The sequence below is a fragment of the Telopea speciosissima genome, chromosome 5 (assembly GCF_018873765.1).
Source record: "Telopea speciosissima isolate NSW1024214 ecotype Mountain lineage chromosome 5, Tspe_v1, whole genome shotgun sequence".
Taxonomy (NCBI): Eukaryota; Viridiplantae; Streptophyta; class Magnoliopsida; order Proteales; family Proteaceae; genus Telopea; species Telopea speciosissima.
The window spans coordinates 54,814,674-54,832,202 of record NC_057920.1 but is presented as its reverse complement, the minus strand read 5'-3'; the positions used below and the strand labels follow the sequence as shown (position 1 = coordinate 54,832,202).

The 17,529-nt window shown below is 39.6% G+C and overlaps 2 protein-coding genes across 4 annotated transcripts in view; one reads left to right on the top strand and one right to left on the bottom strand.

Moving 5' to 3' along the window:
* The window catches only part of LOC122661979, a 140,647-nt gene extending 132,455 nt beyond the window's left edge, over window positions 1-8,192 (top strand). The window contains exon 11 of the mRNA XM_043857512.1: window positions 7,484-8,192. Within this exon, the coding sequence (XP_043713447.1) occupies window positions 7,484-7,780 (297 nt within the window). The 3' untranslated portion in view covers window positions 7,781-8,192. The remainder of the gene's footprint in view (window positions 1-7,483) is intronic.
* A 1,904-nt stretch (window positions 8,193-10,096) lies between these two features.
* On the bottom strand, window positions 10,097-12,793 carry LOC122660897 (pentatricopeptide repeat-containing protein At4g08210-like). Of its 3 annotated transcripts, none has more exons than XM_043856148.1 (2): window positions 10,545-12,793; window positions 10,097-10,289 (listed from the first exon to the last, which is right to left on the bottom strand). In XM_043856148.1, the coding sequence occupies exon 1, from the start codon at window positions 12,641-12,643 to the stop codon at window positions 10,571-10,573; it is 2,073 nt and encodes a 690-aa protein (XP_043712083.1). In that variant the 5' UTR covers window positions 12,644-12,793; the 3' UTR covers window positions 10,097-10,289; window positions 10,545-10,570. The 3 variants fall into 3 exon arrangements, with proteins under 3 accessions (XP_043712083.1, XP_043712082.1, XP_043712084.1); XM_043856147.1 differs by having other exon boundaries at window positions 10,097-10,296; window positions 10,550-12,793; XM_043856149.1 differs by having other exon boundaries at window positions 10,550-12,793.
* Between the last annotated feature and the right edge of the window lie 4,736 nt (window positions 12,794-17,529).

Sequence of the window (17,529 nt, the reverse complement as noted above, 5' to 3'; positions counted from 1 at the left end):
CTTCAGATACTCCTATGGAGGCTACTGTCTGTCTCAAAGAAAAGGAGGGTGAACCAGTTGATAAAAGCCGGTACCAAAGACTAGTGGGGAAGCTGATTTATCTCACACACACGTCCTGGGTAAGTACTGAGTCAGCTTATGCATGACCCCTATTCTTCTCATATGGAGGCTATTCTTTGGATTCTTCACTACTTGATGTCAGCCCCTGGAAAAGGCATTCTTCTGTCTCCTCATGGTCACCTATGGATAAAAGCATATACCGATGTTAATTGGGCTGGTTCTATAGATTAGAAGTCTGTCTCTGGGTATTGTTCTTTTGTAGGTGGCAATCTTGTCACTTGGCGTAGCAAGAAGTAGAATGTGGTGGCTCGTTCTAGTGCTGAAGCAGAGTTTCGTGCTATGGCACAAGGCATTTGTGAGTTACTTTGGCTGAAAGGCTTGCTACAAGACCTTAGTGTTCCTGTTTATCTTCCTATGATGTTGTACTATGACAAGGCTGCAATCAGCATTGCACACAACCCGGTACAACATGATCTCACTAAGTATGTCGAAGTGGATATGCATTTCATTAAAGAGAAATTGGAAGAAGGGTTGATTTTTGTTCCCTTTATGAAGTCTGCTGATCAAATTGCTAATATTTTCACCAAGGGATTGTCTGGAAAATTGTTCCATCCTAATTTAGTCAAGTTGGGCATGATTGACATATTTGCTCCAACTTGAGGGGGAGTGTTGAATTATGTATACCAGAATATCGTGGGGGTATTCTTGTCATTTTACAGTTGTATTTTTACTTTCTCTATACCTCCTAGTTAAGTCGGCTGTACTAGGGGTATTTTGGTCATTAGAATGTAATCTCTTTTATTATAAATACAAGGCTTGTTTGATCATATTGATCACTTAAGCAATTACTCTCTAATTCAGATCTGCTAACAGATTCGCAAGAAGGTTCATGACACCACTCAGAAGGAGTTATCTGTTTCTAAATACTATGCTACCCTCAAGAATTTATAGCAACAGTTGGATCATTACTCGGACTTTTAGCCTTCTACTGCTGCGGATATTGCTTCCTATCGCAAGCATGTTGACAAGATCCATGTGTGCAACTTCTTGGCAGGTCTGAATGTGGAGTATGACCCTATTCGAGTGCAGGTGCTTAGCCAATCTCCATTTCCTACACTGGAGCAGTCCTTTGCTTTGGTTCATACAGAGGAGACCCGTCAGGCTGCTATGTTGCATCCTTCTACTGTTGAGAGATCTGCCTTGCAAGCTGGTTTTAGCCCTACTTCTATTACCATTACTGATGGTGGTAATGCGGCCTCCAAAGAGCCTGTCAAGTGTGAACACTGCAACAAACCCTATCACACTAAAGCTCAATGTTGGAAATTACATGGGAAGCCTACTGACTTTGAGGCTGAACGTGGTCGTGGGAAGCCCAAATCCAAGGCTAATCATATTGAAACTACTATTGCTGCTACTGTTGCCCCTTCTACAAACGGTGGTCTCACTCCGGATGAACTTCTAGCTTTCCGTCACATGCTAAAGGCTTCTTCCGCTGCACCTATTACGGCGTCTGCACCTGTTGCCCATTCTGGTTCTTACTTTGCTTCAGGTATTCCAGTCAGTAGTCATTGTGCATCGGCTGTCTCTAGTCCCTGGATTATTGACTCTGGTGCTGCTGATCACATGACAGGTTCCTCCCATATTTTTCACCAGTATTCTCCCTCTTTTGCTCAAGACACTGTTCGAGTAGCTAATGGCTCCCTTTTTCCTATATCTGGAAAGGGTTCCATTCGTTGCTCTCCTACCCTTACATTAAATTTTGTTTTGCATGTTCCCTCCTTTTCTACTAATCTTCTTTCAATTAGTAGTCTTACAAAAATTTAAACTGCAAAGTAACTTTTTTTCCTTCTCACTGTGTCATACAGGATCTGGTGAAAGGGACGACGATTGGTGGGGGTGAGGTACATGGTGGTCTCTACTTACTCAACACGGGTCAGACTTCTCTTCTGCCAGCTTTATCTCTAGCCCATCAGTTGCTTTCAGCCACGTCTCCTAACCTTCCCTTGGCATTGTCGGCTTAGTCATCCTCCCCTTAGAACTTTAGCTTTTTTATTTCCTCAGTTAGTCAAAGCTTGTAAAACAGAGGAGTTTTTATGTGAGGCCTGTGTTTTGGCCAAACAGACTCGTTCCTGTAATTCTCCTTTGAATAAAAGAAGTGTTTCCCTTTTGCTTTAGTCATACTGATGCGTGGGGCCCTACCCATCGTGCTTCTATTTCTGGTCATAGATGGTTTGTCTCATTTATAGACTGTTATACTCGTACTACCTGGGTGCACATGATGCAGCACAAGAGTGAGGTTTTTCATTGTTTTCAGCTTTATCATCGTATGGTTCAGACCCAATACAATGCAACCCTAAAAATTCTGCGAAGTGACAATGGTAGAGAGTACATGGAGGATCAGTTCCAAGCTTATTTGGCTGCAAATGGGGTACTTCATCAGACCAGCTATGTTGACACTCCTGCCCAGAATGGAGTGGCTGAAAGGAAGAATCGTCATCTTTTGGAGGTTGCTCGGGCAATTATGTTTGCCCGGCAGGTCCCTTCTCAATACTGGAGTGATGCTGTCCTCACCGCTGCCTACCTCATAAACCGCATGCCTACCTATGTTCTTGCTAGCCGTGCTTTTATTGACATTCTCTAGGGTCCTTCCTTTATGGTGTCACCAAAAATATTTGGCTGTGTCTGTTATGCTCGCAACCATCATCCTCATGGCAAGTTTGACCCTTGTAGCATTAAATGTATTTTTTTGGGCTATTCCGCTACCCAAAAAGGATACAAGTGCTATCATCCTCCTACTCGGCGCACTCTGGTTACTATGGACATTGTCTTCCATGAATCCCTGGCTTATTATTCTCAGCCACCTCTTCAAGATGAGCATGATTCAGTGTTTGAAGATGTGCCTACTACACTACCAATTCCTATTCAGGGGGAGCCATCTGCTCCAAGCCCCACTCCAGCATCTAGTTTGGTTCCTGTTCAGGGGAGTGTAGACCTGTAAGTCAGATCCCTGTTGATACACTCTATGCTCGAAAGCACAAGGAGCAAGTTACGACTACCACTACTACTATGCCTCTTCTCCAATCGTCAGAACTTGATCGAGAGCCTACTCCACCATCTGGTAAGGATCCTTCTCTTGAATTACCTATTGTTATTCTTAAAGGCATTAGGTCTTGTACCCAACATCCCATCTCCAATGTTGTTTCCTATGATTCTTGGTCTTCTTCCTATCGTGCATTTGTATCTTCTCTTTCCTCTGTTTCTATTCCTCAAAAGTGGCAAGAGGCAATTGCAGATCCAAAGTGGAAAGCAACCATGATGGAAGAGATGAAAGCTTTATAAAAAAATGAGACATGGGAGCACACGTGTGTACTAAGTGCATCGTGACCCTTTTTCCCCTCTCTTTAGTCTATTCTAACCTTTATTGAGCCAGTCAAAGACTTCCACTTTTGGGGATAAAGCTTTCCAACAAGTCCAAGATTGCTTAAAACTGATTTATAATGGAGTTATGTACCAGTCAAACTTAATTTGGTGTGCACTAATGCTGTCAAAATCGCTCTAAATGAATTTTTATTTTTATTTTTATTTTTTGGACATCAAAACAAATGAATATTTTACCACAGTTTTGGCTTTTAACAATTTTTTACCATATTAAGATTTATGGAATTTTTAGATTTGATAAAAAAAACCCTAGCATTAGAAAGTTGAAAATTGCACCTATTGCTGAAAATCCAGTTTTTGTTCTTGAACTGGGGCGTTGACTCTTTTCCTTTTGGAATTTTATTTCTTAACTTTTTTTATTGGATTCAAATAGGGGGTATTTTCTTATTTATGAATAATATCTTAAGTAAATGAATCATTTACTTAAATGATATTAAGCATAAATAAGTGTTTGTCCTGGTTTCTGGCATAAGTAAGTGTCTGTCCTGGTTTCACACTAAGTGAAACTCCTATTTGGGCTTTGATTTTTCAAAATCTGATAGTGCCATTGTGTTTAAATAGCCCAAAATAGGCTGAGTACCATGTTTCAGCCCCAAAATAGGTCTAAAACCCAGTGAAACCAGCCATGAAGTCGAAAAAAAAAACAAAATACCCCAACTCGTCGAGATCTCGCCGAGATCTCCACCCAACTCTATATTTGGCCAGCTCGAAACCTGTACTCGAGATGAGTTTTAGTTCCTTGGACGCAAGATACACTAAATATACACATGAAAATGTTGGAATACTTGCAAAATACAATTTTGAAGCATAAAACACTATAAGTAATATGTAAAATATAGGGTAAAGTACTCCCCTCGATGATGCCCGAATGACAAACCCCACCCCTCGGTATTGAGCAATAACTCTCCCCTCCCCTAAACTCAAAAGATTCTATCAACCATACGTCCATACCCATTCCGTCAAAATGGCTATTAAGTGATGACTTCACCCTAAATATATTCATTTAAACCCCAAAATGCCCTTATTGTTGTGATATTCCAATAATACCCCCCAGTAATAACAATAGAGAAAATGAAAAAGAGAACTGAAATTCTTTTCTTCTTCCTTTCGTTCAACACTCCGGCGCTATTAGGTTCTCTTCTTCTTCCTTTCGTTCGAACACTCCGACGGAACCAGAAAACTTCTTGAAGTTCTCTTCTTCACTTAAAGAACTTGGTGATCGTACTATGTCTTCCTTTGCTTGTTGCATCTAGCGTCTTACACCGGCTTCTTCCTCTGTCTCTCTCAAAGCTGCCTCTTCAATTAATTCATCCGATTCCCAACCTCCCTGATGAATAGATACATAGAGATGATATCATGAGCAAAACTGTTCCAGAAAGTTCAATTCAAGCTCTGGTTTTTTTTGTCATCACATGAAGGATGCTTCCCATTTTTGTATCTGTATGGTACACATCTGCAGAAATTGAAAATGCCCACCAAAATTAGGTTCCAAGGTTGAAAATTTGTTTCAGGGTTTCCCAATTAAACAAAAATTCCTTCAACTTTGATGTTTACAGGGAAAAATTCAGTAAATCTAACATGTGTGAAGGCATTTGACCAATTTCAGTCAGACCCATTTCGAATTTCTCCCCTTTAAACAGTTCTCAAAGAAAAGAAACAATCTGTATCCAACAGCTATACGACGACCTTCTTTGTGCCGCTGCAAATTTCTTCCTGTACGAGAGACCAAAGAAACCATTTTTTTTTTTTTAAGATTTGCAAACAGGGAAGAAATGAACAAGAAACCCTTTGCTTTCAACCTTTTTCTGAGCAGAGATTAACAATCTGAGAGAAGAAAAAAAAACAGAAAATGAAACCCAGATGGTATCTTTCTATTCTTGGAAGATCAGAAGCAAAATAGTTTTAAGAGAGAGAGAGAGAGGTATATGGATGAAGAGTGTGGAGATGTGCTTGACATGGATAAGGGAGAGAACGGCGGTTCTCCACCTTTTAATAGCAGGATGAAAAGTAAGCGAAGGTCGAGAAGCAGATGATCCAAGCCGAGATGGGAGTTGCAGGTCAAAGCCGAGTTATTTTTTCTATTTTTGAATCGACAGATTGGGGGCGGAGTTGCAGGAAGAAGAAGAAGAAGGTCAGAGGGTAATAAAGTCTTTTTGTAACACTTAACAACGATTTGGTTAATCTGGTCTTTTTCTAATACTTAACTCTCAGAGGGTAATATGGTCTTTTTCTATCACTTAACAGCCATTTTTGACGGAATGGGTACGTTTGATGGAATCTTTTGAGTTCAGGGGAGGGGAGAGTTATTACCCAATATCCAGGGGTGGGGTTGTCATTCGGGCATCATCGAGGGGAGGGGGGAGTAATTTACAGTAAAATATATCATGTATAAAGAGGAGAACAGAGTACGACGAGACAAGTGCATTCAATTGATTATGTATAAAGGATGGAATTTCTTACTTGTACTAATACCAAAAAAAAAAACTGTCATGTTCAATTTGGGGAAGATTTAGGGTTTAGATACGCACCTCATTGTATAAAAGAGTTTCTTACTTGTACTAATACAAAAAATAAAATAAAAAGCCATTTTCAATTTGGGGAAGATTTAGGGTTTAGATACACACCTCATTGCAAAAAAAAAAAAAAAAAAAAAAAAACTAGTTTGATGCAATTATTCAGGTTGTTTTTCACTAACCTAGTGATCCATTGCAAAAACAACACTAAAAATCAAAGTTTAGATAGAAATCTGTTCCTGTACAAATCTGGTTCCATCCTTGATTGTAGGCTGTTTAATTACCAAATGATGATGAAATCAACACTACTAGAGTTGCTTTTGTCAGTAGAAACAATGACTCAAGTTGATTTTGCCAAAATAAAATTGATTACAATGCCTTACAGGAACTCTTAGTAAGTGTTTTGAGTCATTGATCGAGTTATATAGTTTATAAGAGATGTATCATGTGTATCGATAAGTATCTACCATATCGGGTCATGTATCGACCCTATACAGGTGTTAATTGTTTTTGGTATCGTATTGGTGCCATATTGTATCGTACCTTAAAAATAAGATACGTATCAGTTAGTATCGGTGGATACGTTAAGATCTTAAAACCTTGATTCTAGTTTACTAAGTAAATTGCAACTGATATGAACAAAAGAAGAAAATATATATATATTAGCAACAGGAGAGAGAGAGAGAGAGAGGACTGGAAATTGGTCAATTTCCATCGTTCGGTAGCATGGATGATTCGGTATGAATACGATAAAGAAAAGGGTCTGGATCCAAGGTTGACGGCCAACCTTTTTTCAGAGTCAGTGTGCAGGAGAGGACAATTAACGAGGACTGCTTCGTGCTGAAGTTGGAAGCGGATCTAGTGTTGCTGAAGGCCAGGAGTGGCAACAAGGAGACAAGGAGTGGTGAGAGGATGGGGCTGCTGGTGCAACTTGAGGACTCCTGCCTCCTCTGCATCAAGTCTGCCAGCAATGACTGCATCTTCTGGGAGACCACCATGTAGTGCCTCATCCACGACTACTGCTTCATCTACAGTGTCAACATCAACCACACTGGTCAGACCGTCATCTTTTGCTTCAGGTAGAGCTCTGAAACCCACTTCTGCCCCAGGATGGAAGTAGACATTGCTTTTGATCCGGAGAAGTCATGGCTCTGGGGCTTGGTTGATTAATGACAGTATCGCTCTCATTTCTATTGGAATATTCACACTTGGAAATGGAATACACATAAGTGGGTTACACTGGCTCTTAACACCACCTGAGGTGTCAAGACGATTTACCCTATGATGCCTACTAAATTAATAAAATTTCAGTAGTTCTACCTCCTTTTTTTTTCTTTTTAATTGAGTTACTTGTGCATAAAGTGGGAAAGACCCTTTATAAAGCCTTAGGTTCTATATACATGAATGTTCTCTACTCCTTTGGCTTCCTTTCCTAGTCAAGTGATAGTATTCTAATGCCAACTTGCTTGCAGATAACAACTGAGGTTGCTCTTGTGCTATTGTCTTCAGCAACTGTTCTCCTCATTGTGCCATTCAGATACATCCTTGCTTTTTTCTTAGTTGATCTTTTTACACGGGAGCTGGAGTTCAGGAGAGAAATGGTTATGAGGTTCATGAGCTTCTTAAAGGAACGTTGGGATACTGTACCTGCAGCACCAGTAGTTGTATTACCATTTGAGAGTGGAAAAAACGGACCAGTGAATTCTGGTGAGACTATTGATGAACAGGGGAAACCAGAAAGAATACAGAGTAGTGGAAAGTCCAGATAGATAATTGGTCTCCTTCCCCACCTACTGTCGTTATACTATACTTTATTGAAGCTCCATAGATAATCTCAGACTTGCAGGTACTGGTGGGCTTCTTAGAGACTACCTCAGTGACTTTATTTTGACATTCTTGGGACTCAAAGATTTGTGTGATTACATTACAGTGAAATTGAACATGGTTATTACAGCGAAATTGAAGACGGTAATCAAGGACTTCGGAATTTCCCTCGTAAAATGGATGGACGGATTTGATAGTAGAAGGTGTGGCCAGCTTTGACTCTCAGTTGGTATGAGTTCAAAGGTAGGTTTTTTGGGGATGTCTGCTTCTCATGAGAAGGTCCAAGTCCCTTTTCTTTGGGCAGGAATATTTCCTCTAGATGGAGACTGCACTTGGCAATAGCATGGGAATGGTCTAGCTAAGCCCGGAGGTGTAAATGGGTCCTTTCCCATTGTAGCCATCACTGTTTACTTCGGCCTGGAGTCCAGGTTTCTTCTGTTGTACAATATATTCATGAAGCCTTTCTTTTTTTTCTTTTTAAATGTCATATTTGCTTGTATGGAATTGTATAGTAATGAAAAGTTTTTATTCATTTCATTCTATAACTACTGAAAGTGCCATAATTTCTCTTTCCATTCACTGGCTTTGATAGATATATGCCAAGCAAAATTGAGATAAAAAATTAACAACCATTGTTCACAGAGGATTTTGAATTGGATTGGGTTTAGTCTAAGAGGGTTGGCTTGGTGCAACGGTAAGGTTGCTCCATTGTGACCAGGTGGTCACGGGTTCTAGTCTGAAAACAGCCTGTGTGTGAAAGCAGGGGTAAGGCTGCATACATTGTGACCCTCCTTAAAAGATACTGACAAGAAGAGATCTACAAAATTCAGGTGCCACAGGAATCTTCCGTGTGGCCGATGTTTGGTACACCAAGGAAACCTTTCTCAAGATATGACTTGAAACCTAAAAGCTTCATATGAGATTGGGTTTTACATTGAGTGTGATCTCGCAAAGCTTCAACACCAGCTCAATCTAACCAAGGATGTAGTTGTGGAGTTGTGTTGGTTTCTTAAATCTAAGTAAGCTCTAAGTTCTCTCCCAATGGTGATTCAGTATAACGCAGACCCTGGTAGCATCCCTTGTGGAGATTGAGTAAAGAGGCTCTACTTCTCATTAAAACAAGGCAATTGTACTGCCAAGCACAGCTTTAAATGAGCATTAAAACAAGATAGAAACTAGAACCAAGTTTATCAAATGCAGTTTCAGAGGATCGCCAAGCCAAATCCTAGAACAATAGCATGCAAATGACATGTCATCCACAAAAAAAAAATGGGTTTTTGGGAATCTACAGATATGTATAAACTCTTCCCTATTAACTCCATCTTCCCATTATAAATATGTTCTTCTGGGAAAAAAAAGGGATACAATGGTGGATTAGTAATTTGCAATAAAAATCTTCTAGATTAATCTCCTATGCCACCTGACCTGAAAAGAATAACAACACATTCCACCATCAAGGCTAAGCAACCGAAAAATGTCCTAGAGCCTTCTTCAAATGATCAGCAACACTGTAAGGAGCTCTCTAACTTTCAGAACACCATCAGCATCATAATATCAAATAAACCAGTGAAAATGTCACCTCCATTCATCTTTTCATAGATGAGTTGCAGTCTGTAGATGAACTTCTGCCCTGGGCATTTCTCTAATTTTGAGAATTCTGTCACCTCAACCAAGCCCAAAGCCTTTCACAAAAGGAAATTGAAGCAATGGCTTTTCTTTCCTAAAGCCCCTCAAACCAAAGTCTCCATAAGCCATCAGGCAAATTCAAGTGGAAATGGTGCATAAGGCACTTCTTTGTAAAATAACCAGTCACTCATTTTCCCACTAAACAAAGGAAAGTACAACACGAAATCACTTTCCTTGATCGGCTTGGACAACTGTCAAGTGCTACTGGACCCAGAAAATGAGCTGGAGTGAAATGGGGCTCCTTCTCATGAAAAAAAGAAAAAAAATGCGAGGAAGTTTTGCTGAATTTGCCTCCTCCCAAAAAAGAAAAAAAGAAAAAAACAATGACAATAGCATTACATACCTGAAGAGCCCAAAAAGGATTATGTTATATGTCCAAATCATATGGTTTCAATTTGTTATAATCATAGCTCACCTGACCAAAGAAGTGCAGGATATATGATATGAATGCACAAAACCCCCTTGGTTCAATAAGGAATGAAATCTTCATGGTTTACCAGCAGAAAATAGGCAACAAATGGCTAGAGAAACAATCAAAATATGTGTGTGTGAGTGAGAGAGAGATTTCCTTCAATATCCTCTTTCTTTTTCCATTCCTAGTGATCTAATGAACAACCTCGAGGTTGTTGCAGAAAATAGAACTTCGTTGATCTGTAGAACATAGATGGGGAAAAAGTGTGCAAGCATTTTTGTAAACTGTAATTTGCTTTTCATGGGAATCCCTCCACTAGGGGTTGGTCTGTAATCCTTCCCAACCATCAGAAGGAGCTGTGTCCTACCCAAAAAAAATGAAAAAGAAGAGCTGAGTTCCAAATACTTCTATATTTTCAATAACCAAGTCAGACGATTACCCCCATAAAATAATCCTGATGATATCTTAACCATACAATAGAGCCATGAGTTCCAACTAATTTAACGTTTTCAAACTAGGTCAAGCAAGTGCTACATAGTATAGATCCATCTAAATTCCTAGAGATAACAGAAGAAAAGAAGATCCCACTCAAGTTTTAGAGATGCTTCAGCCATACCTGCTCTCTCAGCAGCATTTCTTAACTACTGACCTCAATCCAGCTTTTCCCTGCTTCCTTTATCCCCACCTTTTTCATGACACATCTCAATTTGCTTGATTCTTCCCACAGTCCCAGAGAAGAATAAATATTCGACAATGTCACATACACAGATGGATCTTCTGGCGAGACTTCAAGAAGATGTCTACCAATGCGCTTACCAAGTTCAGCATTCCTGTGAATCCCACAGGCACCAAGCAAGGAGATCCATATGTTGTGATCCGGCTCATATGGCATTGAGAGTACCAACTTCTCTGCCTCATCAAAACATCCAGCTCGACCAAGAAGATCAACCATGCAACTGTAATGCTCCAGACGGGGTTCCAGCCCATGCTCCACTCCCATAGACCTGAAAAAGATCCAAGCTTCCCCCACCAAACCAACATGTCTACATGCTGAAAGAACTCCTAAAAATGTGATCAAATTTGGCTTTGCCCCTGATTTCAGCATATCTTGGAAAAATTGTATTGCCTGCTCTGGTTTACCATTTTGCCCACACCCAACTATGATCCCCGTCCAACACGCAGTGTCTCTGTTGCTGACACCATTAAACAACTTTAAGCTAGCTTCAATTTCACCACATTTTGAGTACATATCAATGAGAGAGGTGACAACCACTCCCTCCATTTCATATCCACTCTTAATAGAGTAAGTGTGAACCTGTTTACCACTTTCAAATCCTGCTAGATCTGAACAAGCTTTAAGAACACTTGAAATAACAAACTGATCCACTTCAAGATCTGAAAAAAACATATCTTTGAATAGAGAAAATGCTAAAAAGTGTGATCCTTTTTTAACACATCCTGCAATCAAACCGGACCATGCAATTATATCCTTCTTGGGAAGCCTCTGAAACAATAATAATGCATTCGTCATGTTTCCATGTTTTGCATAAAAATCTGTAAGAACACTTCCAACAACACAATCTAATTCATACCCACTTGTAACAATTAAGCCATGGACTTGAAGCCCAAGACTTGAATTAAGCAAGTCAGTACAGATCTTCAGAACACTGTTATAGGTGTATGAATCAAGAAATGCACCTGAGCCATGCATTTTTGAAATCAGATCAAGTGCCGCATCATGGTGTTCATTAAGAACATAACCAGAAAGCATAGAATTCCAAAGTGCCAGCTTATCATGAACAGATGCTTCATGTTGTGAGTATTGATCAAAAAACTTAGTTGCTTCATCCACCCTAGTACATTTTGCATACATATCAACTAAAGCAGATCCAGTATAACAACCAGACTCAAACCCAGATTTGACCACATAACAGTGGATCTGTTGCCCCACTGTTAATAGATGCAGACACCCACATACATTCAGAGCACAAGGGAATGTAAACTGATCAAACCTAATGCCTTTTCTGTGCATTGAAGATGCAAATTCCAATGCCTGTACACTCTCTTTAAGTGTCAAGCCTGCAATAATGGTATTCCATGAGACAACATTAGGTTCAGGCATTTGATGAAATAGATTCAGTGCCTCCACCATCCTACCTTCCTTCGAATACCCTCCAATGATCGTGTTCCATGAATTTGAATTTGGTAACAAAGCCCCATCAAAAACTTTCTGAGCATCATACAAACTCCCACATTTAACATACATGTCAAGAAGGCTATTCATCAAAACAGTATCAGATTCCAATGTAGCTTTAGGAATATTTCTGTGGATCGACTTACCCAATTCGAGACTCCCCAAGAGGGCACATGCTTTCAGAGCTGCAGAAAACGTAAAACTATTGGGCATTTCTGATTCAGACTCTGACATCCAGTTGAAGTACCTCAATGCTTCAAGAGGACTTCGAGCCGCATTACATGCAGAGATCATTGTGGTCCATGTTACCACATTTCTCTTAGCCGCTTCGTCAAACAACTGTTGGGCATCATCAAGAAAGCTGAAATCTACGTACATGGCAATCAAATTATTTACTATAAAAACTTCCTTTAAGAACCCAAGTTTTATTAAGTGAGAATGGAATGCCTTCCCAGGACCGAAAGATAGAATTCGCCGACAATGGTGTATAGCTCTAACGACCCAATTCAAGTCCATACCAACCCATGAAGGAAAAAGTCCAGAATAAACCTGCGCTGAGCAGGGGAGGATTTCAATCTCTGAAATGAGAAAACCTTTACACCGATTTCTTCAAAGACGGTAGAGGATCTTCATTTCATCTTTGTTAATTAACAACACTAGTATTACAAACACCTGAATCTGGCGGGACGAGTTCGTCTTTCAGGTAAAGCCCACGTAGCACCAAATACGTATTAGGCATTAGTTTTAGGAAAAATTACATGATTACACAATAATGTGTTTCAGTTTACCAAATCACCCACCCATTCTTTCTTTCAACTAAATACATTATAAAATTACCCAAAACAGGATCCCACCAATTTGGCTCACCTCCAACATGGCGGAGCTGGAGGGTTTAGTCCAGCAATAACAGGGGGTATGGTCATTTCGCAGTGGACCCCCTTGAAATGACCATACCCCATATTTTTGTTGGGCTGACCCTCCAGCTCCTGCCACACTGGAGGAGAGCCAGATCCAGGTCCCACTCCCACTTAACCTTCTCTCTTTAATCACCACCTTCACCTTGTGCGGTAGTAATAATCTCATATTAGCCTCCATCTAGAGAATTGTAGGTACCCTTAGGCCTTAATTGCCTTTCATTGAGCTTGTACCCGTTAGATGAAAATTCTTTCATGTGTCGAATTCTCATGGTCGCACTGTAGTACACTGTAAAATGCATGCACAATTGCATTGCAGAGGATTTTGATCCCTTAACAAGTGGTAGGTGACAAAATATTCTAACAAATCCAATATATATATTCATTCTTACACATCCAAACGCCAATAGGGTTTTGATTTCCGCATTGACAGTTGTGACATCCCAATTAACAAGCATCGATGGGTCCCACACTTGTTGCTACTTCAGCTAGAGACCAATCGAGAGTTACTGCCGCCTCCGCTTTCGGATGTCAGATGCTTGTTAGTGTTTCACTCTACAACTTGAGTATTTTCAGTTTTGAAAGGTGGAAAATTAGACAGAGAAGGGAACTGTAGTGTAGGTGGTTTAGAGGGAGTGGAGCATATTGTTGGTTGCAACCCGCGTTGTGTTCTCTCTCTCTCTCTCTTGGTAACCAAAAGGGTGAAGCTCGAGAAAGGTTTTTCCCCTCAATTCATCGAATTCCACCTCCACTTCCTCTCCTTTCTTTCATCCATTTTTCTTGTCCAAGAAATATGAGAAGCTCTAATGTGACGGTTTTTTTTTTTATTTGAATATGATTTCTACCGTGACGCTTGTCTGCAAGATGAGAAGATAATCCATTCCACCGTCCATGACCTTTTCAATTTTCTATCAAACGTCACACCAGCGCTTTTGTGACTCGTTTTTCATGATTGCTCCTTACAAATGATTTTGTTTTTTCTCTTCTCCTTTTATTTTTGGACGGGTTTTCTGTTTCTGCATTATGGTTCTATTATTTTATTTTGCTTTCTTTAATCTGTTTCTTTAGCATTCTCAACTTGAAGAGCTTTTGTTTAATCTGTTTCTTTCTCCATCTGTTGCTCGTTCATCGTACTCTTGGAGCCTAATCCAGAGATTGAGAGACCAGACGGTTGTACTCTACAACTCCGGCGACTTACATTCTCCACGATTTCTGGCAGTAAGTTAAAATCCGTTGGAAAAAGGAATTCGATTATTAATCTCATTAGGAAAATTCAGGGGTAATTTGATAATTATTCCATCACTGATCGCATGGAGGCTTTGCACTTGTGAAGTTTTAGATAATGATTGAAATCATAAGTTACATTATGAGATTGAATGTGTAGATAATAAGATGAGAAAGAGACACAAAAGGATTAACATAGTTTGGTATGAAATCTACATCCACAGAGACAAATAAAGCTTCATTCATAATCCAAACACACACACACACACACAAACTACATATATACATCTTGGCCTAATGGCTAGATAACATCTATAACACGGTAAAATAACGGTAACATTCTCAACACTCCCTCTCAAGTTGGGGAGTAGATTTCATTAGAACCAAACTTGGATAAAATTTGATGGCAGTGGTCCTTTGATGAGGCTTTAGTGAATATATCGACAAGCTGGTTCATACTTGAGACATGAAGTTTCAATAATCATGGCCTGAACTTTTTCACGAACAAAGTGGCAATCGACTTATATGTGCTTGGTCAGCTCATGAAAGACGAGATTTAAAGCGATGTATTGCAGCTCGATTATCACAAAATAGTTTGATAGGAATTTTTTACTCCATCCCCAGTTGTTAGAGAAGAAACTATAAATAACCATATTAATTCACTAGTGGCAGATGTCATAACTCTGTATTCGGCTTCAGCACTTGATCTCGCAACCACATTCTGTTTTTTACTCTTCCAAGTGACAAGGTTTCCTCCCACAAATGTGCAAAAATCAATGGTGGATTTTCTATCTATCGAACTTCCAGCCCAATCTGTATAAGAATATCCAAGGATGTCATTGTGCCCATTTCTTTTCATCCATATTTCCTTTCCAGGAGCAGATTTTAAATAGCTAAAAATCCTGTTAACAACTCCTAGGTGTCCCTTTGTTAGGGCATGCATAAATTGACTAACTAGACTGACAGCATATGCGATACCAAGCCTAGTAATAGTAAGATAAATTAATTTTTCTACCAACCTTTGAAATTGTCCAACATCTTCAAGAGTCTCACCATCATTCATACTTAATTTAGATTGATGGTCAATAGGAGTACTAGTTGGTTTGATACCCAATTTTCTGGTTTCTTGTAATAAATCAATAACATATTTTATTTGAAAAATAAAGAGACCTTTACTGGAGTGGGCAACTTCAATGCCAAGAAAGTATTTCATACTTCCTAGGTCTCTGATGTCAAATTTTTTCCTTAGATAGTGTTTTAGAATCAAAATACCATTTTCATCATTTCCAGTGATCACAATATCATCAACATATATTAGGACAATTGTCATTCTAGAAGTGCTCCTTTTTGAGAACTTAAAGGAATCAGCAACACTTCTTTTAAAGCAGGTAGATAGTAGAGCCGAGCTCAGTTTAGCATACCAGGTTCTAAGGGATTGTTTAAGCCCATAAATAGCCATTTTTAATTATTGACAAGGTCAGACCTATATTCTTGAGGATGTCCTGGAGGAAGTTCCATATAGACTTCTTCCTGAAAATCCCCATGTAAAAAAGCATTTTTTTTTTTACGTCCATTTGCATTAGGGGTCATCCACTATTTACTTCAATGGACATTAGAACTCTAATAGTATTCATTTTTGCTATTGGGACAAAAGTTTCCTTATAGTCCACTCCATAGGTTTGAGTAAAACCTTTTGCTACAAGTCTAGCTGTATATCTTTCAATAGTACCATCATTGTGATACCTTATTTTGTAAACCCACTTACATCCTACTGTCTTTTTTTCTTTAGGTAGTTTGACTATTTCTCATGTCACGTCCCTATTCCAGATAAGGAATGTAATGTAATATAAAGGATGATTAGGACGACGCGTGTCATCCTACTAAACCGCTCGGATCACTGACACAGTGTCCCAACGCACAGTCATAACCAATATTAACACAATATAATATCAGAATGCGGAAAAAAAAATATTACATTCCAAGATCAGTAGTATTGCGGAAGCGTATAAAATCAAATAGTTACAAGATGTTCAAAGGCTAGATGATAGACACAGTAGTTAGTTACATTTCCAATGACCATCTAATAACTATCAAAAGGGTGTAATACTAAATATTTATACAATGCCTAAGCCCCAAAAATAAATAAAAAGGGACCAAGTCCTGAATATCCTCACGGCCCGTAGGCACAATCATCGCAAGGACATCCGTCGACATGTTCCTCGAGCACGGCTTCCGGCTCCTTCTCACCAATCTCATCGTATTCTGAGGGTTGAACTCCAAGTCCCGCGAGATACCCGTCACCTGCATCATAATCTAAAAAGTGGGTGCACGAGGGTGTTAGCTCCACTGAGCCAGTGAGGGGATGGGGATGCACAAACACGCAATTCACATAGTCCAATGATGCATGCACATGTTAATTCCATTTTTCCACCTAACAAACAACTAAGTCGGAGGTATATGCTACTGTGACAATTCGGGAAACACTGTGGGTCACTTCCATTCATCACCACAATGAGACCTCAACTGCCACCCGGGAGCCTACGCCGGGCAATGCCACCAAAATATTCCAGTGGCAGACCCCAATATAACCATCACTACCATGACTGGCTCTCTCTCACACCACAGAATCCGAGCTCTGATTATCCAACACCTAAACCCCTGTTGGCAAGGGTCGTAGCAATAGGGTGCAAATCCTAGCCATGAATATTCTACATGCAATTCCTATCGTCTCGAGAGGTAATCCGGGCGCATCAACTTTTCATCTGGTTTAGTGCCCAGTTACCAGCACGACACGGCGCATACAGTTCAATATGAATTCAATCAACATATTATGTATATAGTCTAGGGTTCCAGCACCGGCATTCACCGACACCGTAACCCAATAAGAAAAGGAAAACAACCACAACATCAATGTATCAAATCCAATAATAAGTATGCAAAATGCACAAGCATGCTTTATAAGGTATACTACTAGCATGATACATGTATATTTAATGATAGCAAGCCCAAACAAGACCAAACCCACTCACAATATATATGCCAAGCACCAAGATTATAAGTTGTCGCCTTGATCAAGCAATAAGTCGCAAGATGGATATATTAACCTAAACAAAGAGTAAAAAAATAAGGTTAAACGAACAAAGAGAAAGGATCCCCAAAAGGTCTCCCATAACCACTTAAGTACAAGGTTTCAGAAGTAGAGTGGTTGTAGTAGTGGTTTCATGCCCAATTTCTGCAACCACAGGTAAATCCTAGAAAACCAGG

Excerpts from the sequence above, each read along its gene's own strand:
- LOC122660897 (XM_043856148.1), bottom strand. The coding sequence starts at position 12,643 with ATGGACTTGAATTGGGTCGTTAGAGCTATACACCATTGTCGGCGAATT.